At 48.0% G+C, this 27303-nt stretch overlaps 1 protein-coding gene across 1 annotated transcript; it reads left to right on the top strand.

Annotated features, from left to right (window-relative positions):
- The first annotated feature begins 33 nt into the window (after positions 1-33).
- chp2 (calcineurin-like EF-hand protein 2) lies at positions 34-27303 on the top strand. The gene is made up of 7 exons (XM_078533389.1): positions 34-125; positions 3033-3105; positions 15786-15866; positions 19069-19193; positions 20208-20269; positions 22479-22601; positions 24242-27303. The coding sequence occupies exons 1-7, from the start codon at positions 59-61 to the stop codon at positions 24293-24295; spliced, it is 585 nt and encodes a 194-aa protein (XP_078389515.1). The 5' UTR covers positions 34-58; the 3' UTR covers positions 24296-27303.

The raw sequence follows: 27303 nt of genomic DNA, 5'->3' as shown, positions 1-27303 counted from the left end.
CAATGTGTGAGTCCAGACACTGTGGAGTGTTCCCAAAGTGTTTGAAGGAGGCTGCACAATGGGTTCCTATTCCTCCCACCTTTCCAAAATTGAGGATCTGCAGGGGATTATACAGGAGACCGGCTGTGAGTAACCGGGTAACAGTCGGGGGATTGAAACTATTTGTTTGCCTGTTCAGTTGAGAACTGCTGCAGGAGATTTTCTGCTGTGTATGTGTTGCAAAATCAGAAGCGGGTTGAAATTGTGAGAGCCCTCACACCCCAGAACCTGGACTGCAATCCTTCTGCTTTCCACCGCCCCCACGCGAATGTCTCTCTCGGCACTTGGGAGAAGCTTAGTTCGTGGTGTGGAAGGTTTGAGGCTTGAAAGACTTGGGCAAAATGGGCTCGGGCGATGTGGGCTTTAGTCTGTGTGTAAAACAAAAATACAAAGTGTGAATGTTTCCAGAGATTGGGGGAAGGAATTTTAACCTTCAGTTAGCAGCTTGGCAGCAGGGTTTCGAGTTGTGGGGTAAAGAATACTTGCATTTATAACCCCTTTATTCATTTGCTTTCGAGGATTTGTCTCAAAGCCCTTTACAGCCAGTGAAGTACTTGTTGAAGTGGGAACATTGAGAGTCAGGGTGCGCACAGCAAGATCCCACAAGCAGCTAAGGTAGCCTTCACCAGATTGTCGTTTCGTCCAGATGTTGGTTGAGGGTCAAGTATTGGCCAGGACGCCAGGGAGAACTTTCGCCCCCCCTCTGCTGGTCCGAAATAGTGGCCAAAGAATCTCTTCCCTCCGGCCACCCAGAAGGAAAGGCCGGATCAGACTTTTCAAACCCCAGTAAAAATCAGAAGCACTGGAGGTTCCGCTTCTAAGGCTGGCAAGATCAGCTCGGACAAGTTTAACTGGGTGCCCTTGGTCCCTGAGTTTTACTGGCTCGTTCCTCCTGGGCACTTCCCGTCTAAAGGACGGCACCTCAGGCAGTGTTGCACCCCGTGTGTGCCGTCCCCAGGTCCTTGTGCTCAAGTCACCAGAGTCCGATAACCATCGGGCTCCAGGGTAGCATCGCACAGCCAAGGGTACAAAAGGTGTGTGTGGTGGGTGGGGGCGGGGGGCTGTGGGGAGGGGGAATATCCTGTAATTTTGGGACTTGGAAGAGGGGGAAACGAGGGGAAACAATCATGAACCATCGAGGACTATTCTGTGTGCACTTTGATGTCCAGCGACTGTCATATAGTCAAATGCGGTAGTTGTTTTTCTGCATGGCAAGATCCCACACATAGTGATTGAGATGAGTGGCTAGTTAGAGGATTTAGTTAGCTTTAGTGAACCTGTATTTTCTCACTGCAGCTGTTGCTATTCTGTTTTATACTCTTTACCCTATTGCTAGGCCCTCAAGGTTACCGTGTTTATATTGCTGCAGGGAACTCATAGCTCCAGCAGCAACACTGGAGTTATCATAAATGTACTTTGTGCCCATTGAGTTGCTCACTGGTCATAAACCTTCACAATCACCGGAGGCGGGGGGATGAAAGGTTCAGGGACACCAACGAGCTTCAAATTGCCTCTCGGGCCTGTGTAGACAGGCTGAGAGCAAAGCCTGCCATGTGGCCTGGCAATATTGGGCACCCCGTGGTTTACCTCCCTGACCATGGTTGATTATGTTGGAGAAAGGAGCTGGTTCACTCCCTGGAAAGCCTCCAATTGAAGCTACATTTTGTTTTGGTCAGTGGGTGACAGTCCAATCTCTTGAGTCAGGAAAGTCATGGGTTCAAGCCCCACCCCAGAGACCTGACGTCGTCCAGACTGGCCCCTCGCTGAGGGAGTGCTGCACTGTTGGAGGTGCCGCCTTTTGGAGGGGGCGTTAAATCGAAACTCAGCCTGTCCCCTCGGGAACGTGTGTTAGGTCCCCGTGGCCACTATTTCAAAAGGGGATTAACCCTCATCTTGCCAACATCACGAAAAGGTCAGATTATCTGGTCATTATCAGATTGCTGTATGTGGGAGCTTGCTGTGCACAAATTGGGTGTGACGTTTCCCACAGTACAACGGTGACTACAGGTTAAAAAGTACTGCATTGGCTGTAAAGTGCTTTTGGAAATCCTGAGGGGATATATGAATGCAAACTCTTTCATTTATAGGGTTAAACGGGAAAGATTTTGGTCCATCAGACTGGGAACCAGTAAAGCCCATTGGACATCGCTCAATTGGAGAAGGGCAGATACATTGGCATTCTCCAGATTGAGGGCCATTTTGCCCTTCCAGCACTTGATGAAAGAGATTTGGTCCAATGGTGTCCGTGGGAGGAGGGGCTTGTCTTATGAGGAAAGGTTGAGCAGGTTGGGCCTGTACACACTGGAGTTTAGAACAACGAGAGGTGATCTTTTGGAAACATGGAAGATCCTGAGGGGCTTTGACAAGGTAGATGCTGAGAGAATGGTTCCCCTGGTGGGGGAATCTAGAACAAGAGGGCAAAGTTTCAAAAGAAGGGGTCTCCCATTTAAGATGGAGGTGAGGAGGAATTGCTTCTCTCAGAGGGTGGTTAGTCTTTGGAATTCTCTCCCCCAGAGAGCAGTGGAGGCTGGGTCATTGAATATATCCAAGGCTGAGTTAGACAGATTTTTGATAGACAAGGGGATCGAGGGTTATGAGGAACAGACAGGAAAGTGGAGTTCAACCATGATCCTATTGAATGATGGAGCAGGCTTGAAGGGTCAAGTGGTCTACTCCTGCTGCTATTCCTTATGTCCTGGGGAATGGGAAGTAGTGTAATTCTCTAGTGTTCTATAGAAAAAGATGGAATTTGGGACAGCGATACTTTATACATTGGGGAGCAGTTTGGCCAGTGGGGGTGAATAGACTGGGGCGAAGTTGGACCATTGGAATATTGCAGCATAACTGCAAAGCGTTAATTTAAAGGATTTAAAGCGTTAATCAGTTTCTTTGCAAGATTCCAGGGAGAATGTATTTTTTTAAACACTAAAAGGGGTCATACAGACGACTCGCTTAATGACAACAGTCTGACGTCCCTATGTTCATTCTTCCAGTTTCTAAGGCTCACATCTGCCGCCTGCATGATCGATTTGAAGAGTTGGACAAGAGTAACAATGGAGAATTGAGGTAAGTGTAAGAACCTGATTAGTTATTAATCATGGAAACGCAGCAGCTCCATCCACAGGTGAACACAAGGGGTGGGTGACATCGGTGGGATTTGGGAACCTCTTTATTCGACTAGAGAGAGATTGGCGGAGAGAAGCTGGTGAGTGGGAATCCAGTCAGGCTGGTCTGAAACTCAAGAGCCCTGAGCTCCCCAAGCCTGGTCCACCCTGGCACGACCCACCTCCACTGTCCTCTCCCTCCTTAGGTCACCTTGTGTTCCTCACACGCACTGCCCTGTGTGAAACAGCTAAAACCATCCCTGCTTTGTCCTTATGCCAAGCAATTTGCATCAAACAAAGTTATTTACACCCCTATAGAAGCTTGAAAACTTCAATCAGGTCTCTCCCCATCTGGCTTTTTTTTAAATTCATTCACGGGATGCGGGTTTCGCTGGCTGGGCCAGCATTTATTTCCCATCCCTAGCTGCCCTTGAGAAGGTGGTGGTGAGCTGCCTTCTTGAACCGCTGCAGTCCATGTGGTGTAGGTACACCCACAGTGCTGTTTGAAACAAAAACCTTTACTGTACAAGAATTAACAAAAGCAAGTAGTACTAACAACACTATATTTCATAAACACTTATACTTTAAACCCAAACATTTCAATGGAACACCCCTCATCCTAGTTTTATTCCCACCCAAGCACTCCCCTATACTTTACAGGATCTTGAGGAACCTTCACTTCTTCTACAACCAAACCAAGGTGTGCCACAGCTCTCAGGAATTCACTTTGATTCTCCTCCACGTTCCTGCTTTTCTCCAAAGCATGAGATTTCTTGGAATCCTACAATTGACATCTAGCTAGGTGAACCCTCCTACTCTCCTTCAACACCTCATGAGTGCGGACTCCCCAGTTCTATCATAGGGCCTCTTGCTTTCTTGCTCAGTGACTTCAGATCAGAAACACCCCTGGTCCCTGATAGCCCTCAGCCACTTGTTCCAGCTGCTTCTAAGCACCAGCAGCTGGTAGTTTTCTCTCTCTCTCTGCTCCCAGGCACCAACCAGCTCTTTCTGTAAGAACTCTCACAGATAAAACTCGAAACCAAAAGAAAACACCTCCCTGCAATCTATCCCCATGGCATCTGGTTAGCCTGGGATGTCCCAGATAGAGATTTGAACCAATTCTCTCCAATTACCAAGCCTCCCCTTTGGGAAACTATATGAATAATTTCAACCGCTTATTGAGGCAGCTGTAGACACCCGGTCTCCACAAAGAAGCTCAGAGATATAGCCCATTGTTCAGTTCCCAATACTTCCCACTATCACCTAGTGAAACAAACAGAAGCCACTCTTTGATTTGCAATTACTTTAGATTTCTTTACCAGCTTCTTAAACCAGGTGTTTTCATTTATCTTACATTTAAAAATTTCATATCCTAGACTAAAATTTATACTCCGAAAACATACGAATCATAAAATTAAATATTCATAACATTGACAATGCCACAATTTTAATCTCCCCATGGCCACGCACCCTATCTCTGTAATCTCCTCCAACCCCTACAACACTTCCTATATCTATAATCTCCTCCAGCCCTACAGCTCTCTCTATCTCAGTAATTTCCTCCAAACCCTACAACCCTCCCTATATCTATAATCTCCTCCAGCCCTACAACCCTCTCTATCTCTGTAATCTCCTCCAGCCCCTACAACCCTCTCTATCTCTGTAATCTCCTGCAGCCCCTACAACTCTCCGAGATATCGGCACTCCTCCAAATAGGGCCTCTTGCATACCATTTATTGCCCTATCATTGGCAGCTGTGTCTTCAGTTCTCTAAGATCTAATGTTCCCTCTTTAAATCTCTCCACCTCTCCAACTCTCTTTCCCTTCAAATCACTACTTAAAAGTTACCTCTTTGACCAAGCTTTTGGTCACTTGTCCTAACATCGCCTTCTGTCAAATTTTGTCTGACAGCACTCATTTTGCTACATTAAAGCCTAATAAAAGTATACATTTCTATTGTGGTATACTGCACTCCACACTGATGGTATAAATAAACTAATGGAAGCCCCCCTACCTGTGTGCCCTGTAGGCTGGAACCATTCCCCTCCAGTTCCCAGTGCTACAACCCTCACCTTTGTGTCGTACTTAGACCAAGTGCAAATCCAGGTTTTCACTTTGCTACAAAGCCCAGTCCAAATGACTTAACTTGTCAGCCTCAATGTGGGCAAAAGATTTCCCAATCACTGGGAAAGCTGGTTTTGGTAGTGAACGGGAATGATTGTAGTCAGCCTGTGGGAGTGAGTCTGCATGAACTGCAGTAGACTACCGACAAAGAAAAAACAAAGAGAAAGATTTGCATCTATATAGCTCTATTCATGAACACCAGACATCTCAACACATGACAGCCAGTGAAATACTTTTGAAGTGTTATGACTGCCATAATGCTGGAAACTCCAGCAGCCAATTTGCACACAGCAAAGTCCCACAAACTGCAATATGACGATGACCATATAGCCTGTGTTTTTTTTTTGCAATGTTGATTGAGGGATAAATATTGGCCAAGACACCGGGGAGAACTCCCCTGCATTTCTACAGAACAGCACCATGGGATCCTTTACACCCACATGAGCAGGCAGATTGGGCCTCGGCTGAACATCTCATCTGAAAGATAGCACCTCCGACACTGCAGTGCTCCGTCAGTACCGTGTCAGCCTTGATTTCTGTGCTCAAGCCCTGCAGTGGGACGTGCGCTGCAGTGGCCACTAGCAGAGCTGTGTGAGATGTTGAGTGATGATTTATTAAAATGTAGTGACTTTCACGGGAAGCCAGCATGTGTGAGTATTGAAATGTGTTAGAGTACTTTTCCAATTGGAAAAGGGGCTCTTATGCATTCAAAACAGTTGAAAAGAGTGCTTGGGGACATGCTTGTCTTGATTTGAACAGTGAGTTTAATGTCCAGACTGCTGTAGCTTAGAAAAAAAAACCTAGCCATCTATTCCTTCAATTTCAAGAAGATCCATTGTATTGAGCTGCAATGCTTTCTTGACATAGCTGGAATCATTATGAATGCTTGGCTGGGTTTCAAAATGGCTAATGGCCTGAGCACAGCATGGGATTGTTTACACAGTTGTCCAACAGACTGAGAGCTTTGTGTGCTTTACAGTTTTATTAGGTTATAGTGGGATTATCTGTCTTTGATCCAGTTTTTGAGTGGATGTGTGTTCATTTTCATAACTTTATGAAAACTTAAGGGAATTTCATTTTTTTCAGTAGGATTAGTGTTTTCTCACTGGCGTATGAATGGATGTGTGTTCGATTGACAGGTATAGGAGTTTGTAAGAGATTTCTTTTTTTTTGGAAGTCCATTTGAAAGGCTTCTCAATGCTATTGCATAGCCAATAGGAAGCCCTCTAGCACTGAAGAAGCAGCAGCTGGTCTTTTTGGGTAAGGGGGAGGGAAGGTGCCCAAAGATGGACGCAACACTCTCCAACACTTCTAACTTTAAAATAAACTTTAAAGACCAGGAAGAGCGTGCAGCAGGTCAGGATCACTGTGAAGCACATAAATAGTAAGAGGGTGGGAAAAGGAGGAGTAGTTTGGGACCAAAAAGGGAATTTACACCTGGAGGCAGGGGGCATGGCTGAGAAATTGAATGAATACTTTGCATCTGTCTTTACCAAGGAAGAAGATGCTGCCCAGTCCATGGTGACAGAGGAGGAAATTCAGTCACTGGAAGGGTTTAAAGTTGATAAGGAGGAAGTGTTGGTAGGCTATCTGTAATTAAAGTTGACAAGACACTGAGACTGGATGAGATGCATCCGAGGATACTGAGGGAAGTGAGAGTGGAAATTGCAGAGGCACTGACCATCATTGTTCAGTCTTCCTTAGACTCGGAGGTGATGCCAGAGGACTGGAGAATTGCAAATGTTACACCCTTGTTCAAAACAGGGTGTGAACATAAGCCCAGTAACTACAGGCTAGTCAGTTTAACTTTGGTGGTGGGGAAGTTTTTAGAAATGATAATCTGAGACAAAGTTAATAGTCACATCGACAAATGCAGGTTAATTAAGGAGAACCTGCAGGCAGTTGTTAAGGGAGAATTGTGTTTAACTAACTTGCTGGAGTTGTTTGACGAGGTAACAGAGAGGGTTGATGAGAGTAATGTAGTTGATGTGGTGTACACAGACTCCCAAAAGGTATTTGATACAGTGCCACACAACAGACTTATGAGAAAAGTTATAGCTCATAGGAATAAAGGGACAGTAGCAACATGGTTATGAAATTGGCTGAGTGACAGGAAACAGAGGGTAATTAACGGTTGTTTTTCAGACTGGAGGAAGATTTATAGAGGAGATCCCCAGAGGTGAGTGTTAGGACCCATGCTCTTCATGATATATAATGATGACCTAGACCTTGGTGTATGGGGCACAATTTCAAAATTTGTAGATGGTACACTACTTGGGAGTGTTGTGAACCATGAGGAGGACAGTGTTGAACTTCAAAAGGACATAGACAAGTTGGTGGAATGGGCGGATAGGTGGTAGATGGAGTTCAATGCGGAGAAATGTGGAATGATTCATTTTGGTAAGAAGGACATGGAGAGACAATATAAAATAAATGGTACAATTCTAAAGGGTGTGCAGGAGCAGAGGGACCTGGGTGTATATGTGCTTAAGTCATTGACGTGGCAGGACAGGTTGAGAGCGCAGTTAGTAAAGCATACAGTATCTTAATCTTTATTAACAGGGGCATAGAATACAAGAGCAGGGAGGTTCTGTTAACTTATATAAAACACTGGTCCAGCCTCAAATGATGTATCGCGTCCAGTCCCGGGAGCCACACTTTAAGAAAGATGTGAAGGCATTAGAGAGGGTGCAGATAAGATTCATGGGAATACTTCCAGGGATGAGGAACTTCAGTTACATAGATAGATAGATTGGAGAAGCTGGGACTGTTTTCCTTAGAGAAGAGAAGGCTGAGAGGAGATTTGATAGAGGTGTTCAAAATCATGAGGGGTCTGGACAGAGTAGATAGGGAGAAACTGTTCCCTGTTGGAGGAAGGATCGAGAACCAGAGGGGACACAGATTTAAGGTGATTGGCAAAAGACGCAATGACGACATGAGGAGAAACTTTATCACACAGAGAGTGGTTAGGATCTGGAATGTGCTGCCTGAGAGTGTGGTGGAGACAGGGTCAATCGAGTGGTTAGGATCTGGAATGTGCTGCCTGAGAGTGTGGTGGAGACAGGGTCAATCGAGTGGTTAGGATCTGGAATGTGCTGTATGAGAGTGTGGTGGAGACAGGTTCAATCGAGTGGTTAGGATCTGGAATGTGCTGTCTGAGAGTGTGTTGGAGACAGGTTCAATCGAGTGGTTAGGATCTGGAATGTGCTGCCTGAGAGTGTGGTGGAGACGGGTTCAATCGAGTGGTTAGGATCTGGAATGTGCTGTCTGAGAGTGTGGTGGAGACAGGGTCAATCAAGTGGTTAGGATCTGGAATGTGCTGTATGAGAGTGTGGGGGAGACAGGGTCAATCGAGTGGTTAGGATCTGGAATGTGCTGTATGAGAGTGTGGTGGAGACAGGGTCAATCGAGTGGTTAGGATCTGGAATGCACTGTCTGAGAGTGTGGGGGAGACAGGGTCAATCGAGTGGTTAGGGTCTGGAATGCACTGTCTGAGAGTGTGGGGGAGACAGGGTCAATCGAGTGGTTAGGATCTGGAATGTGCTGTCTGAGAGTGTGGGGGAGACAGGGTCAATCGAGTGGTTAGGATCTGGAATGTGCTGTCTGAGAGTGTGGTGGAGACAGGGTCAATCGAGTGGTTAGGTTCTGGAATGCACTGTCTGAGAGTGTGGTGGAGACAGGGTCAATCGAGTGGTTAGGATCTGGAATGCACTGTCTGAGAGTGTGGGGGAGACAGGGTCAATCGAGTGGTTAGGGTCTGGAATGCACTGTCTGAGAGTGTGGGGGAGACAGGGTCAATCGAGTGGTTAGGATCTGGAATGTGCTGTCTGAGAGTGTGGGGGAGACAGGGTCAATCGAGTGGTTAGGATCTGGAATGTGCTGTCTGAGAGTGTGGTGGAGACAGGGTCAATCGAGTGGTTAGGATCTGGGATGTGCTGTATGAGAGTGTGGTGGAGACAGGGTCAATCGAGTGGTTAGGATCTGGGATGTGCTGTATGAGAGTGTGGTGGAGACAGGTTCCACTGAATCTTTCAATAGAGAATCAGATCACTGTCTGAAAAGATAAAATTTACACAGCTACAGGGAAAAGGCAGGGGTGTGGCACTAGGTGATTTGCTCTTTCAATGGGCTAGCACAAACATGAATGCCTGATTGGTCTCCTGTGCTGTAACCATTCTATGGCACTATAAATTCTTTAAAAAATCACCTTAGCAGCTGGGCCACCACATGAAGGTGGATCCCCTCCATAGGGGAGCCTGTGGCTGCAGCTGAAACCAGGCAGTCAGAAAGGACCTTTTGAGCCTCATGCTCTTCATGCTACATCGCACACAATTAATGATTCATCCGGCAGTGCAGCACTCCCTCAGTACAGTACAGGGGGGGGTGTCAGCCCAGATTTTCTGCTCAAGTCTCTGTAGTGGGATTTAAACTACCCTCAACCCTGGAAGAACATCTCCAGGCAGTTACGCAGTTCCTACTGCCTCTGGGGACCCCGACACTGACTGGAAAATCCCAATCGACCTCCATTACCTCCAAATAGGTGGGAAAGTAAGTTGCAATGAAGAAATAAGAAATTTACAAATGGATATGGACAGGTTAGGTGAATGGGCCAAAATTTGGCAGATGGAGTTTAACGTGGATAAGTGTGAGGTTATACATTTTGGTCAGAAGAATAAAAAGGCGACTTATTATTTAAATGGAGAGAAGCTTCAGAATGTTTCAGTGCAGAGGGATCTGGGTGTCCTGGTGGATGAATCGCTGAAAGCCAGTATGCAGGTACAGCAGGTAATAAGGAAGGCAAATGGAATTTTGGCATTTATTGCTAAAGGAATAGAGTATAAAAATAGGGAAGTGTTGTTGCAACTGTACAAGGCATTGGTGAGACTGCACCTGGAGTACTGTGCACAGTTTTGGTCCCCTTACTTGGGGAAGGATGTAGTTGCACTAGAGGCGGTTCAGAGGAGGTTCACTAGATTGATTCCAGAGATGCGGGGCTTGTCTTATGAGGAGAGATTGAGCAGTTTAGGCCGATACTCACTAGAGTTTAGAAGGATGAGAGGAGATCTAATTGAGGTATATAAGATGCTAAAGGGGATAGACACAGTTGACATGGAGCGGATGTTTCCCCTTGTGGGGCATTCTAGAACGAGAGGCCATAGTTTTAGGCTAAGAGGTGATAGATTTAAATCAGAGATGAGGAGGAATTACTTTTCTCAAAGGGTCGTGAATCTGTGGAATTCACTACCTCAGAGTGCAGTGGATGCCGGGACACTGAATAAATTTAAGGAGTAGATAGGCAGATTTTTAATTAGTAACGGGTTGAAAGGTTATGGGGAGAGGGTGGGAAATTGGAGTTGAGGCCGAAATGAGATCAGCCATGATCGCATTGAATGGCAGGGCAGGCTCGAGGGGCTGAATGGCCTACTCCTGCTCCTAGTTCTCGTGTTCTTATCACTGGACCCTTAATGAGGTGAATTGGCCACTTGCAGCTTGTGGGAGGGTAGCCCTGCTGCCCCTGGTCCACCAAACCACCCTGGGGGTGGGATAGAGGCTGCACACAGGCTGGTGGCTCAGATTCTCACCACCCCCACCCCCCACCACCCCCGTCATGCGCTTCCGTGTCCCCCCTCATCGATGCTGACACATTCAGCCCGAGTGTTTTATGACCGGCTGGTTGTAATATCCAAATGAACCTGTGCTGTGCTTGGAGGAATCAGGACATCTCCGATTCAATCCCAGCACTCATCGCAGGCGGCGCTGTAGTTGGGGTCTTACAATGAGTAGTCACAGGGTATCAGGCCTAGTGAACAAGGGGACACTAATCCAGGGATCAGTGTCCATCGAACCTTCTGGCAAAGACATGAAGGTCAGTTGAGAATAACGTCAGCCTTGACTGTGACACACTGAGCCAGAAGGTCATGGGTTCAAGCCCTACTACAAAGACATAAGATCTGGCCTGACACCCCCTGTACAGTACTGAGGGAGTGCTGCCCTGCCAGAGTGCTGCCCTGCTGGAGGTGCCATTTTCCGGATGAATTGTTAATTGTGAGCGATGTAGTACAAAGGACGTGAGGCCTGCACTTTGTGAAAAGCTCTCGAGGGTGAAAACCATGGAGGAGCTAAAATAAAAATGGAGGTGGGCAAAAAACTACTTGACTTAGAGTCAAGACTCATCCAGTCAGCTAATGGTCAATCTGCTCTCCAGTTGGCTGTGGGAAAGCAGGGCAACGTCAGGATGGACGGATCGTCAGCCAATGGCGGGAGAGCGGAGGGGCAGGGCAGCTGGAGGCTGGATAATCATGTGACAAAAGTGGGTGGAACATGTCAAGCCAGAGTTAAGGCCTGGTTGTGAGGCTGTGGAAGGGCTTCTGGAGATGCTGGTTGGACAAGTGAGGAAAGGGGGATAAAGGGATAATGGGAGCAGGATATGGGCTTGGGATTGGGACCACTGCAACAAGGACCAGTTGGGCCAAATGGTCTCTTCCCGTAATGTAATTCCCACGTTTCGGAAGGTAGTCAGTGAGACAAGTTAGTAGGAAGCTGCTGTTAAAAGTGGGAGCCTGTGGGAATCAGCACCTTCACAGAGTGAGGGGAAAATTGGAGAAGGGGGAAAGTGTTGAATCTAGCTACAAGTTAGGTGATTGGGCAACAAGATGGCAGATGGAGTATAATGTGGGGAAGTGTAAAGTTATTCACTTCAGTCATAAGAATAAAAAAGCAGAATTTTTTTTAAAATGAGAAACTTGTAAATGTTGAAGTTTGGAGAGAATTGTGTGTACTTCTATAAGTAGCATTAGCAGTTAACAGGCAGCAGTTATGAAAGCAGATTGCAGGTTAGCCTTTATTATAAGAGCTTTGGAGTACAAGAATAAAGAAGTCTTACCATAATTGTACAGGGCTTTGATGAGACCGTGCTCTGGAGCACTGTGTGCAGTTTTGGTCTCCACATTTAAGAAAGGATATGCATTGGAGGTGGTACAGCGAAGGTTCACTAAATTGGTCCCTGGGATCGAGGAGGTATCCAATAATGAGAGGCTGAGTAAATTGGGTCCATATCCTCTGGAGTTTAGAAGAGTGAGAGGTGATCTCATTGAAACTTAGAAAATTCTGAAGGGGCTCGATAGGGTGGACGCTGGGAGTTCCGCTGGTTGGGGAACGTAAAACACAGGGGCACAGTCTGAGAGAAAGGGGCTGATCTTTCAGGACTGAGGTGAGGAGAAATTACTTCACTCAAAGGGTTGTGAATCTTTGGAATTCTCTACCCCAGAGGGTTTGTGGATGCTCCATCTCTGAATACGTTTAAGGCCGGGGATAGACAGGTTTTTGGTCTCTCAGAGAATTAAGAGATATGGGGAGCGGGTGGGAAAATAAAGTTGAAGCCCAAGATCAGCCATGATGGTATGGGATGGCAGAACAGGCTCGATGGGCCGAGTGGGCAACACCTGCTCCTATTTCCAGTATTCTTGAGTTGAAAATTCTCATCAAAGCGGAAGTAAGATTCCAAGCAGATTCAGTCAGAGGGGAATGTGTATGAGTTGAGCAGGTTATTTGATATCCCAAAACACATGAGCCTGGCTTGAGATTAACTGTGAGACATCCAAACTGCCAACTGCTTTGACCCTGACTGACCCTCTCTGTGGAGTTGGCAGTGTTACCAAGTGATTCTTAGTGAAGCTGCACAGTGCGGTTTTAGCGAGTGTTTCCATCCCCTTTAATTACAGGGCACACCTCTTAAAGGGGAAGGCTCAGCTGACTGAAATGCATGACTATTTTACCGTTCTCTTTCTCGTTTTGCGCTGAAGGAACTGAGTCAAACTGGCAAATGCCCCATTTCTTCATGAATGAGCCTGGGCTGGAGTTCAGGCATTGGGGGAAGGGGGAGGGAGCTGGGGGTAGGGGCGGGGGGAATGAATATCACAGCTGAGATGGAATCTGTATTTATCCAGCATGTTTTTTTTTATTGGTTAATGGGATGTGGGTGCCGTTGGCTCATCAAACAGTTATTGCCCATCCCTAATTGCCCCTTGAGAAGGTGGTGGTGAGCTGTTGCCTTGAACCGCTGCAGTCCATGTGGTGTAGGTACACCCACAGTGCTGTTAGGGAGGGAGTTCCAGGATTTTGACCCAGCGACAGTGAAGGAACGGTGATATATTTCCAAGTCAGGATGGTGAGTGGCTTGGAGGGGAACTTCCAGGTGGTGGTGTTCCCATCTATCTGCTGCCCTTGTCCTTCTAGATGGTAGTGGCCGTGGGTTTGGAAGGTGCTGCCTAAGGAGCCTTGGTGAGTTTCTGCATCTTGTGGATGGTACACACTGCTGCTACTGTGCGTCAGTGGTGGAGGGAGGCTGCAAGTTTGGAAGGTGTGCACACACATTTTTTGAAAAGGGATCACTAGTTTGTCAATCAGGAGTGGGAATCACCCCTGACACACAAGATGTTTACCCTGCAACAGCCCCAGAGGGGTGCTGAGGCCAAGTACTGCACCCCCCGCTGCTGCTGCTGCAGCTTAAGTAAGCTAAGTTGAGCACAGGCCTGAAATCAGACCCATTGGCTTTGCATGTATGTGTATGTGAGCACACACGTGTGTGTGTGTGTGTGTGTGTGTTTTAACACCACATTGAGCTGTGCAGTAACCAGCTGAGTCACAAAGGGAGCTCCTGTCCTCTCCCTCTGTTCAGATTGACCCATGTTGAAGTGGGGCCCAGTGGTTGCCAGCGAGAGGTTCTTTACCATTGATCACCACATCAGTCATGATCCATTGATTGTGAATTTACGTGAAACCTTTGTATCTTTTATTTTTTTATTAAAAAGAGTAAAGAGCCCAGCCCAGCCGATCTCACACGGGGAAGTAAAATAATGCAAATCCAAGCCGTGTCCATCCAGGCTGCAAAATGCAAGGGCAGAACAGCCCGAGTTTACCTCCTCCCGTCTACCTGCGTTGGTCACCTCTTAGCTTCAATGTGGGGAAATCCCTGTGAGTGTTTACAAGTGCCAGCGAACCCCAAACAAGCCTCAGAAGAATGATGTTAACTACCCACTTGAGAGCCGGTATTGGCAGCAAACCATTTAATCAGCAACCAGGAGCAGAATAACGGACGGGCAGGTCAACCGTACAGAGAATGTGGGATCCCCAAGTGACTGAACTCTCAGTGTGCAGGGCAGCAAGGCCCAGGCAAATCAAACTAACCTTTGCATGGTCCGCCACGGTGTTTGGAAAGTCATCAACTCCATTTTGGAAATTCCCTGGTTTCTGTTTAATCTGGGAAAATTGACTAAGCAGTTGGAACACGTAGAATTACTTGTGCACAGAAACAGGCCATTTGGCCCATCGGTTCCGTTCTGCAGTTTGTTCTCCACGTGAGCCTCCTCCCAGCCCTCCTCGTCTCACCCTATCAGCATATCCTCTGTTCCTCTCTCCCTCCCTGTACTTATCTCCACCCTGAATGGATCTACACTGTTCACCTCAGTCACTCCCTTGGGTAGTGAGTCCCACCTCTCAACACTCCCGGGGTAGGGAAGTTTCTCCTGTAGGATTTTTTTGGGTGACTATCTGATGTTTGTGTTTGGAAATGGATAGAGGTAAATCAAGAAGCAAATGGTCATGTGACCCTATATGAGAGGAAGGAAGGTCAGTCCCCAGTACTGACCTCTGTCTGTATGAAGTCCAGGCCCTCACAATGCAAACTCCTGTTCCATCCGATTCCCCCTCGCGTGTGGGCACTCGCTCCCCCTTGCACACCAGCCCTCCCCACTAACACGCCCTCCCCCCTTTTCCTCATGCCCTACCCTCCTCTCATGCACCATGTGCTCTCTCCCCTCTCCAACACGCAGGCTGCACCCCCCCCTCTCTTGCAAGCATGCCCCTTCGCATGTGCCCTCTCCTGTGCCTCATCCTCCTCTCCCTTCTCCCGGCTTCCCCTCCCCCTCACTGTCCCCCCCCCCCACCCCCCCAAACCTCGCCGAGAGACTGCTCAGGGAGTGCTGCAGTGCTCTGGGGGTACTGAGGCAGTGTTGTAATGTTGAGCCAGCGCCAAGGGAGGGCTGCGGTGCCGAGGGGTCTGCTGCGGCGCCGAGGGAGTACTGTGGTGCCGAGGGAGCGCTGCGGCGCCGAGGGAGCGCTGCAGTGCCGAGGGAGCGCTGCAGTGCCGAGGGAGCGCTGCGGTGCCGAGGGAGCGCTGCGGTGCCGAGGGAGCGTTGCGGCGCCGAGGGAGCGTTGCAGCGCCGAGGGAGCGTTGCGGCGCCGAGGGGGTGCTGCGGTGCTGTTCTGTCCTGTGGTTTGCCAAGAAATAAAGATGATGGCCTGCTGATTTAGATGAACCCTAGTGACCCCAAGGTAATATTCCCCCCTCTAAAAACACCTCATTGCAGTATTTTGAGGGATTTTATTCTGTGTGTAATGGTCACATTAGAGGGGGGGGTGCATCTCAAGCAGTTACATTGTGAACTAACAGGTGAAATGCTGGCACCGTCTCTGTGAGTTCCAACAAGGGACAAACACTCGCCTGCGTTTGTCTTTCAGCCGCGAAGATTTCCAGAGAATCGGAGAGCTGGCTGTGAACCCACTCGGAGACCGAATCATCAACGCTTTCTTTCCTAATGCGTAAGTGAGCTGGAGTTCGATTTTTGGGCAGGTGGTGCCTGTACCTCAATGGGACGTGTGTGTGTGCCTGTACCTCAATGGGAGGGGGAGGTGTGTGTGTGCCTGTATCTCAGTGGGAGGGGGAGTTTGTGTGTGCCTGTATCTCAGTGGGTGGGGGAGGTGTGTGTGTGCCTGTATCTCAGTGGGTGGGGGAGGTGTGTGTGTGCCTGTACCTCAATGGGTGGGGGAGGTGTGTGTGTGCCTGTATCTCAGTGGGAGGGGGAGTTTGTGTGTGCCTGTATCTCAGTGGTAGGGGGAGTTGTGTGTGTGCCTGTATCTCAGTGGGTGGGGGAGGTGTGTGTGTGTCTGTATCTCAGTGGGAGGGGGAGTTGTGTGTGTGCCTGTATCTCAGTGGGTGGGGGAGGTGTGTGTGTGCATGTATCTCAGTGGGTGGGGGAGGTGTGTGTGTGCCTGTATCTCAGTGGGTGGGGGAGGTGTGTGTGTGCCTGTATCTCAGTGGGAGGGGGAGGTGTGTGCCTGTATCTCAGTGGGTGGGGGAGTTGTGTGTGTGCCTGTATCTCAGTGGGAGGGGGAGTTGTGTGTGTGCCTGTATCTCAGTGGGAGGGGGAGTTGTGTGTGTGCCTGTATCTCTGTGGGTGGGGGAGGTGTGTGTGTGCCTGTATCTCAGTGGGTGGGGGAAGTGTGTGTGTGTGCCTGTATCTCAGTGGGTGGGGGAGGTGTGTGTGTGTGCCTGTACCTCAATGGGAGGGGGAGGTGTGTGTGTGCCTGTATCTCAGTGGGACGGGGAGGTGTGTGTGTGCCTGTACCTCAATGGGAGGGGGAGGTGTGTGTGTGCCTGTACCTCAATGGGAGGGGGAGGTGTGTGTGTGCCTGTATCTCAGTGGGAGGGGGTGTTTGTGTGTGCCTGTATCTCAGTGGGTGGGGGAGGTGTGTGTGTGCCTGTATCTCAGTGGGAGGGGGAGTTGTGTGTGTGCCTGTATCTCAGTGGGTGGGGGAGGTGTGTGTGTGCCTGTATCTCAGTGGGAGGGGGAGGCATGTGTGTGTGCCTGTACCTCAATGGGAGGGGGAGTTATGTGTGTGCCTGTATCTCAGTGGGAGGGGGAGGTGTGTGTGTGTGCCTGTACCTCAATGGGAGGGGGAGTTATGTGTGTGCCTGTATCTTAGTGGGAGGGGGCGGCGTATGTGTGTGCCTGTATCTCAGTGGGTGGGGGAGGTGTGTGTGTGCCTGTATCTCAGTGGGAGGGGGAGGCATGTGTGTGTGCCTGTACCTCAATGGGAGGGGGAGTTATGTGTGTGCCTGTATCTCAGTGGGAGGGGGAGTTGTGTGTGTGCCTGTATCTCATTGGGAGGGGGAGTTGTGTGTGTGCCTGTATCTCAGTGGGAGGGGGAGGCATGTGTGTGTGCCTGTATCTCAGTGGGAGGGGGAGTTATGTGTGTGCCTGTATCTCAGTGGGAGGGGGAGTTGTGTGTGTGCCTGTATCTCATTGGGAGGGGGAGTTGTGTGTGTGCCTGTATCTCAGTGGGAGGGGGAGTTGTGTGTGTGCCTGTATCTCAGTGGGAGGGGGAGGCATGTGTGTGTATGTATCTCAGTGGGAGGGGGAGGCATGTGTGTGTGCCTGTATCTCAGTGGGAGGGGGAGGCATGTGTGTGTGTACCTGTATCTCAGTGGGAGGGGGAGGTGTGTGTGTATGTATCTCACTTTCAGTCAGGCCTCTGTGGTCAATCCTATGAACACACATCAGATTACGACTGCAAAAGGAGGTTATGCTATTTGTAAGTCGAGAGATCCAGGGCAATTGGGCAAATTGGATCCAAAATTGGTTTAGTGGCAGGAGGCAGAGGGTGATGGTCGAAGGTTGTTTTTGCGATTGGAAGCCTGTGACGAGTGGTGTACCACAGGGATCGGTGCTGGGACCCTTGCTGTTTGTAGTGTACATTAATGATTTAGACGTGAATATAGGAGGTATGATCAGTAAGTTCGTACGAAAGCTGGTGCCATTGTAAATAGCGAGGAGGGAAGCCTTAGATTGCAGGACAATGGGTTGGTAAGATAGGCAGAGCAGTGGCAAATGGAATTTAATTCTGAGAAGCAGAAGGTGATGCATTTTGGGAGCACTAACATGGCAAGGGGATACACAATGAATGGTCGGACCCTAGGAAGTACAGAGGATCAGAGGGACCTTGGTTTATATGTCCATAGACCCCTGAAGACAGCAGCACAGGTAGGTAAGGTGGTTAAGAAGGCCTGTGGGATACTTGCCTTTATTAGCCGAGGCATAGGATATAAGAGCAGGGAGGGTGTATTGGAGCTGTATAAATCGCTAGTTAGGCCACAGCTGGAGTACTGTGTGCAGTTCTGGTCACCACATTATAGGAAGGATGTGATTGCACTGGAGAGGGTGCAGAGGAGATTCACCAGGATGTTGCCTGGGTTGGAGCATTTCAGCTATGAAGAGAGACTGGATAGGCTAGGGTTGTTTTCCTAAGAGCAGAGAAGGCTGAGGGGGGCCTGATAGAGATATACAAAATTATGAGGGGCATAGATAAGGTCGATAGGAAGAAACCAGTCCCCTTAGTGGAGGTGTCAATAACCAGGGGGTATAGATTTAAGGTAAGGGGCAGGAGGTTTAGAGGGGATTTGAGGAAAATCTTTTTCACCCAGAGGGTGTTTAGAATCTGGAAAACACTGCCCGAGGGGGTGGTAGAGGCAGAAACCCTCACAACATTTAAGAAGTATTTAGATGAGCACTTGAAATGCCATAGCATACAGGGCTACAGGCCAAGTGCTGGAAAATGGGATTAGAATGGATAGGTGCATGATGGCCGGCACAGACACGATGGGCCAAAGGGCCTGTTTCTGTGCTGTATAACTCTATCACTCTATGACGCAGCTTTAAGGTAATTGGCAAAAAAGCCAAATGAGGGGTAAAGAGGTATTTTTCACACTGTGTGTTTATGATGAGCTGTAAGATTAGTGACAGCAGATTCAGTGAATCCCTTTGCAAAGGGAAATAGCTTAAATAATTAAGGGGTGAAAATTTGACAGGCTTTGGGAGGGGACAGGGGAGTGGGATAGTGGGACGGTGACGTGGAGCATAAACACCAGCGTAGACCGGCTGGGCCGAATGGCCTTCTCCTACGCTGTAATCACTCCATGGAAATCTCACTTCTGGCTTTGCATCTCTTTCGGAATCGTTTACAGGAAACAGACTCTGGATTTCCGATCGTTTGTCCGGATCCTGGCCACCTTCCGACCCACAGTAAAGGACAAGTCGACCAATCCCAATGCACCGGAGCCGATTAACAGTCGAATCAACAAGATGAGGTGTAAGTACCGAGTCTACTTGACCTGTCTGCAGCTTCACATAGAGGTGTTCGTGTTCCAGCTTAACCTTTGACCCTCAGTCTGACCCTAGTAAAGCTCCGGCGCTGTGCTGCTTGGCGACCTCCCACATTTGACCTTGCCACCTCACATGGCCTCGCTACTCCCATTGCATCAATCACAGATCATCTCTGGTCACTTCCTTGTGTCACTCTCCACCCATATCCTCTTCCCCTCCCCAAACCTGTGGCTGTGCCAGAAGGAAAATTTACTTTGCCAACTTACTTAGAACTCTACTTTCAAAATCCCAGACATCTCGCCTTTGGTGCTTCCTTCACCACAACGTTTCTGAGCTACTGATTGGCTCGGCCATACCCTCAACCCCACCTTTGATACCCAAGTCCCCATTAAAACCATGACTCTCTCTCACCCTAACCATCAACCCCCCCTCCCCCCCGCCCAGTTTGGTCCTCACCTCCACTTGCCTTAATCTAAGGGATACAGGCTTGAATGAAGATCATAGATGGTTTAGCCATTCACCGCCAGACTGCAGAGATATTTTACCGCACCTTAAATAATGTTCCTGCACACTGGGAAACGAGTGTCATCTCTGCATTGCTTTGAAGCAAATCAAATATAGAAAATATACCACGCCTGCCAGATTCACTAGGGTTGCTGGTTGGGGTGCCATTTTTCACCCGGCTAAATTATTTGCAAGAAATCCTTACAGTACTGAGTGGCTGGGTGAGGGCAGGTCAGGGGGTTAGTGGCGATAGGAGAGACCTGCTCAGTATATCCACTGGAGCCAACCGAAGAGCGGGAAAATGGGCACGTGAGAATTCCCATCCCTGGGAAGGTCTGACCTACCAATGCCATCACTCTCTGAGTACTCCTGGGCTACAGTGTAACAGTGTGTGCCCCCCGCAGTGCCAACGTCTGTCGTTGATGCCTTAAACAATCAGAGATTGACAACGTACACTGGCCTTAAGTAACAGCCTTCTTTCTGCTTCTCATTACAGTTGCATTCCAACTGTACGACCAGGACAGAGATGGGAAAATCTCCAGAGAGGAACTAATCCAGGTAAAGGCTGCAATGAGAAAGTCATGAAATTTGGGACCTGAATAATTACTCTTCCCAGTAAGCTGTCTAACTGGCGCTTTCATGAACAAGTTGAGATACCAATTTTCTCTACGAGTTGTGACACGGGTTATCAAGGCCAGAAAAAAACCCAAAACCAAGCACCAGGCTTTAGTTCTGGAGGGATAGAATTGAAAAGTAGGGCGGTTATGCTAAACCTGTACTGAATCTCAGTTAGGCCACACTTAAGAGTGCTGTGTGTGGTTCTGGTTGCCATTTTATAAATCGGATATAGAGGCACTGGAGAGGGTTCAGAGAAGATTTACGAGGGTGATACCAGAAATGCATGGGTATACCTATCAGGAAAGAGTCGACAGGCTGAGTCTCTTTCTCTTTAAAAAAAAAATAAGGCCGAGTGGGTGACCTAATCAAGGTCTTTAAAATTATGAAAGGGTTTGGTAAAGTGGATACAGAGAGAATAAGACCATAAGACGTAGGAGCAGAAGTATTCCATTCGGCCCATCGAGCCTGCTCTGCCATTCAATGAGATCATGGCTGATCTGATAATCCTCAACCCCACTTTCCTGCCTATTCCCCCATAAACTTTGATTCCAATGTTTCCAGTTGTGGGGAAGAGCAGAACTAGAGGCCATCAATTTTAGATAGCCACCAAGAAATCCAATCGGAACAAGGTGTGATTTCAATGGCGTCTAGATGTCATTAGCTAAAGGAGGCATGTATGAACGCCGGACAAATGCGTGCTCAAAATAATTTATGGTCTGTCCTGCCCTGCATGTGAAAATTGGGATCTCAGCTTGATAGAGGTCCTGTGAGATTAACCTCCTCCTGCACAGCCTTCTGCAGAGACTCAAAACTACAAAAGTCAGATTCTTTCAAAACAAGAAAACAGATGAAAAACAATGTTTGTATTGTGTTAAACCCAGCATTGTAATTGTGCTAGTTTCTTTGCTGTTATCTGCCTCAATGTAAACTTGGTTACACAATACTTATAAATATCAGTTTTAGCCGAGATATTAGTCTGACAGTGTATTCACCACCTCTAAGTGGATGGGAAGATCCCATGTGCTGTCTGGTGCATTACTCAATGACTGAGATGTAATTGTAATCCCTGGCACACTACCCCAGTAATGCGCATTTAAAGATTCAGATTCTAGCCCCAAGGATACCCCAACTGGAATTTCCTCAGAACAGCTCCAATTCTTCCACTCGTAACCGGGTCGGAAGTGGAGCGTAAACCCAGTTTACGTGAGTGAAGGAGTTTTCACCCTGAAGGTTAGAGCATCGGGATAAGAGAATCTTAGGGGGTAGCTCAGTGTCCTGGCCTTTAAACAGAATTGAATAACCTGCTGTGTTTCTCTGTGAAGTGTGGAGCAAGAAGAATTCTGGATTGTAAAGCTGACATTATCTGAATTCCTTTAATACTTTAGCGGTAGCGCAATCCCATTTCACATATACCCATAAACATCTGTATTAACAGATGATTTGTTTGTTGGGCTACTTCAGAGGTTTACAGTTAAGAGTCAGAACAGAGAGGATTGTTGAGACTCCTTCCTAAAACAGCATTGGTGAAATTGGAATTTTTCCAAAGTCTAGCCTCTTTCGGTGATGCGGGCTATCTGATAGTTTTCGATTGGTGTTTGAACCCGTGACCTCTCCTGCTGCTAGTCCACTAACATGACCACTAACTAACTGTATTTGTTAATGGATCCCATGCCGGACGCTGAAATATGAAACCAGACCCAAATCCTTTTATCGATAATAGGCTTATTTACAGATTGCAGCATTACATATGTTTGCCTTCTACCTACTACCCAGTGTCCCTGTGGTCTCTTTTTATACTCTTTTCAGTAAAACAAATTTAACAAATTGACAAATTAATCAATTGAAAAGAAACCAATTAAGCTAGTGAATAGCCCCTGAAGCGCGCTGTAACTAAAGAAAAAATTTAAAGGAACCTTGCCGAATTAAATTAAAATATCATTTTGGGAGATGAGGAAGTACTCTGTGGTGCCCACCAGCCATGGAATAGTGTCTCCTTATAAGCGCTCAAGTTCTTAAATTAAACAATGCCCTTCATCTGTGTATCTTGTCAATCTAATTAACATAACATTAACACCATGTACCCCTTTCATCCACTAATGTCACTGACAATTTCTCAGTGAACATCAAATACAAGTCTCTCTTTGATTAGGTGCTTCGTATGATGTTGGAGGCACAAGTTACAAACGACCAATTGGAGAGCATCACTGATCGGACCATTCAGGAGGCTGACCTGGATGGAGATGGTGCCATCTCATTTGAGGAGTTTAGAAAGGTACTTTCACCACCCAGATAACTTGAGTCCAGTCAAGTGCTGGAGATGACCTATTGATCAGACATGTTGAACTGTTGGTTTAATCAATTCACCGCATAGTGAGAAAGCACGCAGGTCAGGGAGGTAACTGGGTCAATGTGTGATTTTGATGAAATCATTAATCTCCAACTGGGAGTACTAGGATTTCCCTGGGGGCTCGGGGAGGTTTTGGGGGAGGAGGGAAATCAATCCAAGTCCCACTCTTGTCCATTCTCCACTGATTTCTGCTGACCGGTTCCCCAAGTGGACATTGGATGTGGGTTGAGGCCAGACCTGCTATGATGTCCTCTGACTGTTTGACTAGGCTGCCTCACCAAGCTGAGACCAGAGAAATGGCTGAGTGCTGTGCCTGGATGTTTATAAGATGTAGTCACATATCCTTATTACCCTTATGGGGGGGTGTTATAGTATATTGTCATACTTACCGTATCTTGAATACATGTTTGAGGGCTACAAGACACTGCAAGGTCTGTTAATATACTTTATATTAAATAACGTTAATGAGACACAACCCCTTACTTAATATCCAATTAATATTCATGTACCAGGGACTGCTCAGGAGGCTGCAAGCTTGGCATCTTCATTGCTCATGCTAGCCCCAGCTAGACAGGGTGGAAATCCCCGAGGCATTCCAGTAGATTAGCTCTTTCATCAGTTTCATTACGTGGGATAAAAGTGGGTCCCATAGTTCTGTGTGTGTGCTGTAAATCAGTAAGCTGATGAGGTTAGCAACCATCATTTGTGGTGCTGGCCAATTAATGGCTCGAGTTATTTAGACTCCAGACCACCCACGTGAAGTCTCACTGGACTCTGTGGCATTCATTCCTCCTCTGAGTACATCCAGACACAAGCCTATTCATGTTCCCCCAGAGTCTCCAAACTGCCTATATTACTCCTCTCATGGACAGTTAATGGAGCAATGGCTCCGATTTTTCAGGCCTGACCTTGTCTGGCCATTGCAGAATGAATGTAGTTCACTGTGGCTGTTTGACCTGGCACTGATGGAACAGGCCGCCCCAGGCAAGCATATCCAAACACGGGTCTTACACCTTCAGCAGAGACTCCGCAAGGAGAAAAGGGGGAAGCACACATGGAATGTCTAATGTCTCTCCACTTCACCCTCTGCCTGCAGTGTTACTTTGATAGCACTCTCACCTCTGAGTCACAAGGCTCTAGGCTCAAGTCCCATCCCAGGAATTTGAGCACAAGAATTTAGGCAAACACCCCAGCGGAGTACCGAGGGAGTGCTGCATTGCCAGAGATGCCGCCTTTCAGACGAGATGTTAAACAGAGTCCCCATCTCCTGTTTGGCTGGATGTAAAAGGCCCGATGGCACTATTGCAAAGAAGAGCAGGGGAGTTTTCCCCAGTGAACAGGACAATATTTACCCCTCAGTCAACATCACAAAAACAGATTATCTGGCCATTATCACACCGCTGTTTGGGGGAGCTTGCTGTGTGTAAATTGGCTGCCATGTTGCGTACTTTACAACCATGACCGCACTTCAAAAACTACTTCATTGGCTGTAAAACGCATTGGGACACCAGATGGTCATGAAAAGCATAATATAAATCCAAGTCTCTCTGTTTTCCCTCTCGCAGTCGCTCGAGAATATTAATTTGGAACACAAGATGAGCATTCGATTTCTTCAGTAAATGTCTGGAGATTTGCCAGGAAGGAAGTTTATTGCTGATGTGAATTCCTGGCAAGAGGAACCGGATGGAGATGAGAATTGTGTGCTGCCAAACTGCCATTTGAGATTTGTGCGTTGAGATTTTGAGCTTCCTTGAATTCCCCGCCACCCTCGGGGTTTTGCTGAGTTTCCCCAGTGAGTCTGGGGTCCGTACAGGAACGGGGGAGATTCTGGGCTCTGTTCCCAGCCAGTGTTGAGTCCTCTGTTCTTCTGGCAGGTTGGCAATAAGGAATTGAAAATCACTTCAGCGTTCTGGGATCAGGAAGCAGGAATGTCAGCCCGTGCTCACAAAACACAAAACAGTGTCCAACATTAGAGGTGATTCCGCGATTGGACAGCATTTGCTAAATAATCCTCAATGTGCTAAGAATTACACTGACAACCAACTTAAAATTGTCAGTCGGGCTCACATTGTGGTGCATTTATGTGGACTGGGCGGCCACATATATTAATACACGGGGCCCTATTCTTTGCAGACAGAAAGAACATGTACATGCCTGTTTCAGCTAAACAAAATAAGTGACAGACATTCGCTGGTTCTTTCCCCTGACGTTGGTACTCTCTTGCTAATTGTCCTGATGAGTGCAATACAAAAAGCTTCGACTAAACCGTCACTCTTTTCAGCAAAACACTCGAGTTGTTATTTAATGGAGGTGACGGGGGTCTTGCCCATTGGCTGGACATCCAGCAAGTGCCCCATGCCACCTCCTTTGGGGGACGCCGGTCGAATTAAGTACCTCCCAGGCACTTAAGTGGCCAGTGGCGAGCCTTACCCCGGGATCAAGGCCCACGGGGCAGGAATCCTGCCTCTTCCCCCCCACCACCCCAGCCTCCCCACAAGAGCTGTGGGCCAGAGGCTGGCAGCTGCGCATTGTAAGCAGTACCACTGGGGGAGCTGTGGCTTCTCCTGGCAATGCACCCACTGGAGGCCTCAGATCATCGAGGAACCCAGGCCACAGGTGTATGAGTGTGGGATGGGGGTCAGGAAGAGGGAGGGGATCACAGTGGACAAGGGGGTGGACAGGGGGATGGCTCTCAGTAGACCCCGCCCGTCCTGACGTCAGGTCCCTTTGATCAAGCACACGGGGCCGGATTTTCGCTACCGAGGCAGACAGCTGGAGTTGGGAAATTTCCCAGCTCCAAACATCCCCACTTCTGACCTTATGATGGAAGGAAGGTCATTGATGAAGCAGCTGAAGATGGTTGGGCCGAGGACATTACCCTGAGGAACTCCTGCAGTGATGTCCTGGGACTGAAATGACTGACCTCCAACAACCACAACCATCTTCCTTTGTGCTAGGTATGATTCCAACCAGTGGAGAGTTTTCCCCCTGATTCCCATTGACTCCAGTTTTGCTCGGACCCCTTGATGCCACACTCAGTCAATTGCTGCCTTGATATCAAGGGCAGTCACTCTCACTTCACCTCTGGAGTTCAGCCCAAGGCTGAAATGAGGTCAGGAGCTGAGTGACACTGGCAGAACCCAAACTGCGCGTTAGTGAGCAGGTTATTGCTGTGTAAGTGTGATCAATTTTCTGATGATCGAGGGTAGACTGATGGGGTTGCATTTGTCCTGCTTTTTGTGTACAGGACATACCTGGACAATTTTCCACATAGCCGGGTAGATGCCAGTGTTGTAGCTGTACTAGAACAGCATGGCTAGGGGCACGGCAAGTTCTAGAGCACAAGTCTTCAGTACTATTGCCGGAATATTGTCAGGGCCCATAGCCTTTGCAGCATCCAGTGCCTTCAGCAGTTTCTTGATATCACGTGGAGTGAATCGAATTGGCTGAAGACTGGCATCTGTGATGGTGATGGTGGTGTCTGGGAGATTGTCCGTAAGGAATGATTCTCTGAGTATGACATTGTCAGGCTGTTCCTTGACTAGTCTGTGAGGCAGCTCTCCCATTTTGTCACAAGCCCTCAAACATTAGTAAGGAGGACTATGCAGGGTCAACAGGGCTAGGTGTGCTGTTGTCGTTTCCAGTTACACTTGGTTTTAGTCTTATTTAACTTTTCTGCAGTTTGATACAACTTAGCGGTTTGCTGGGCCACTCCAGAGGGCCAGTTAATGGTCAACCACATTGCTGCAGGTCTGGAGTCATGTAGACCAGACCGGGTAAAGATGGCAGATTTCCTTCTCTAAAGGACTGTAGTAAATCAGGTGGGTTTTTATGACAATCAAAGATAGGTTCATGGCCTCCATTAATGTGATTGGCTTTTAATTCCAAATTTATTTATTGACTTTAAATTCCCCCCCAGCTGCTGTGGTCAGATTTGAACTCATGAACCCAGAGTGTCAGTCCAGGCCTCTAGTTTACTAATGTAGTGACATTATCACTCTGCTACTGCTTTACACAGGGGGTAGTCTTCGGAGCACGACCAGGCACAGGAGCCACACAAATCCGGAAGTCAGGAGCATTCCTGTACAACTCCTGGACTTGGACATTGGAATAGGGGTTTGGGCAGGGGAGGGAGGGTGTGTGCGATACAGAGCAGCACTCACCAGCCCTGGCCTGCAGAGGGAGGGGTGCTGAGAGTACCTGCCACTGCTTTTATTTTCACACTTGTTCGCTGTATGCCACGTGGCTTATGTCAGAGGTCAGAGGTCCCAGTTACTATGAGTGTCCTGTCATAGAGTGTGTCACCCACTGGCCTTCCCACCCCCGTCTCCACCACACCAGCCCCACTCACCCCCACTCACCCCACTGGACACGTGTCACAGTATAACTGGGGTTCCCAACTCCATGACCCAAGGTGCCCTCTGACTGACTCACCCTGTCACATGGAGGGTCTGTCCACCTTCCTGATCCCAGTAGCCAGAAGTGATATGAAGCCTCCTTCAGCTTGGAAACAGCCAACACGGGGTTGGTCCCAAATATCGTGATGTTGAATTGATTTTAAAAGTGCCAAATTGGATTCGTTGCCGCTACCAGGGGATGGATTTGTAATAAATAAAATAATTCTGCA

Source organism: Cetorhinus maximus, chromosome 32, assembly GCF_964194155.1.
Source record: "Cetorhinus maximus chromosome 32, sCetMax3.hap1.1, whole genome shotgun sequence".
In the NCBI taxonomy this organism is placed as follows: domain Eukaryota; kingdom Metazoa; phylum Chordata; class Chondrichthyes; order Lamniformes; family Cetorhinidae; genus Cetorhinus; species Cetorhinus maximus.
Note: the sequence above shows the minus strand (reverse complement) of the source record. Positions and strands in the feature narration are given on the sequence as shown.

Excerpts from the sequence above, each read along its gene's own strand:
- chp2 (XM_078533389.1), top strand. The coding sequence starts at position 59 with ATGGGTTCCTATTCCTCCCACCTTTCCAAAATTGAGGATCTGCAGGGG. Across the intron at positions 126-3,032 it reads GATTATACAGGAGACCGGCT|TTTCTAAGGCTCACATCTGC; the intron begins GTGAGTAACCGG and ends TCATTCTTCCAG. Across the intron at positions 15,867-19,068 it reads AACGCTTTCTTTCCTAATGC|GAAACAGACTCTGGATTTCC; the intron begins GTAAGTGAGCTG and ends AATCGTTTACAG.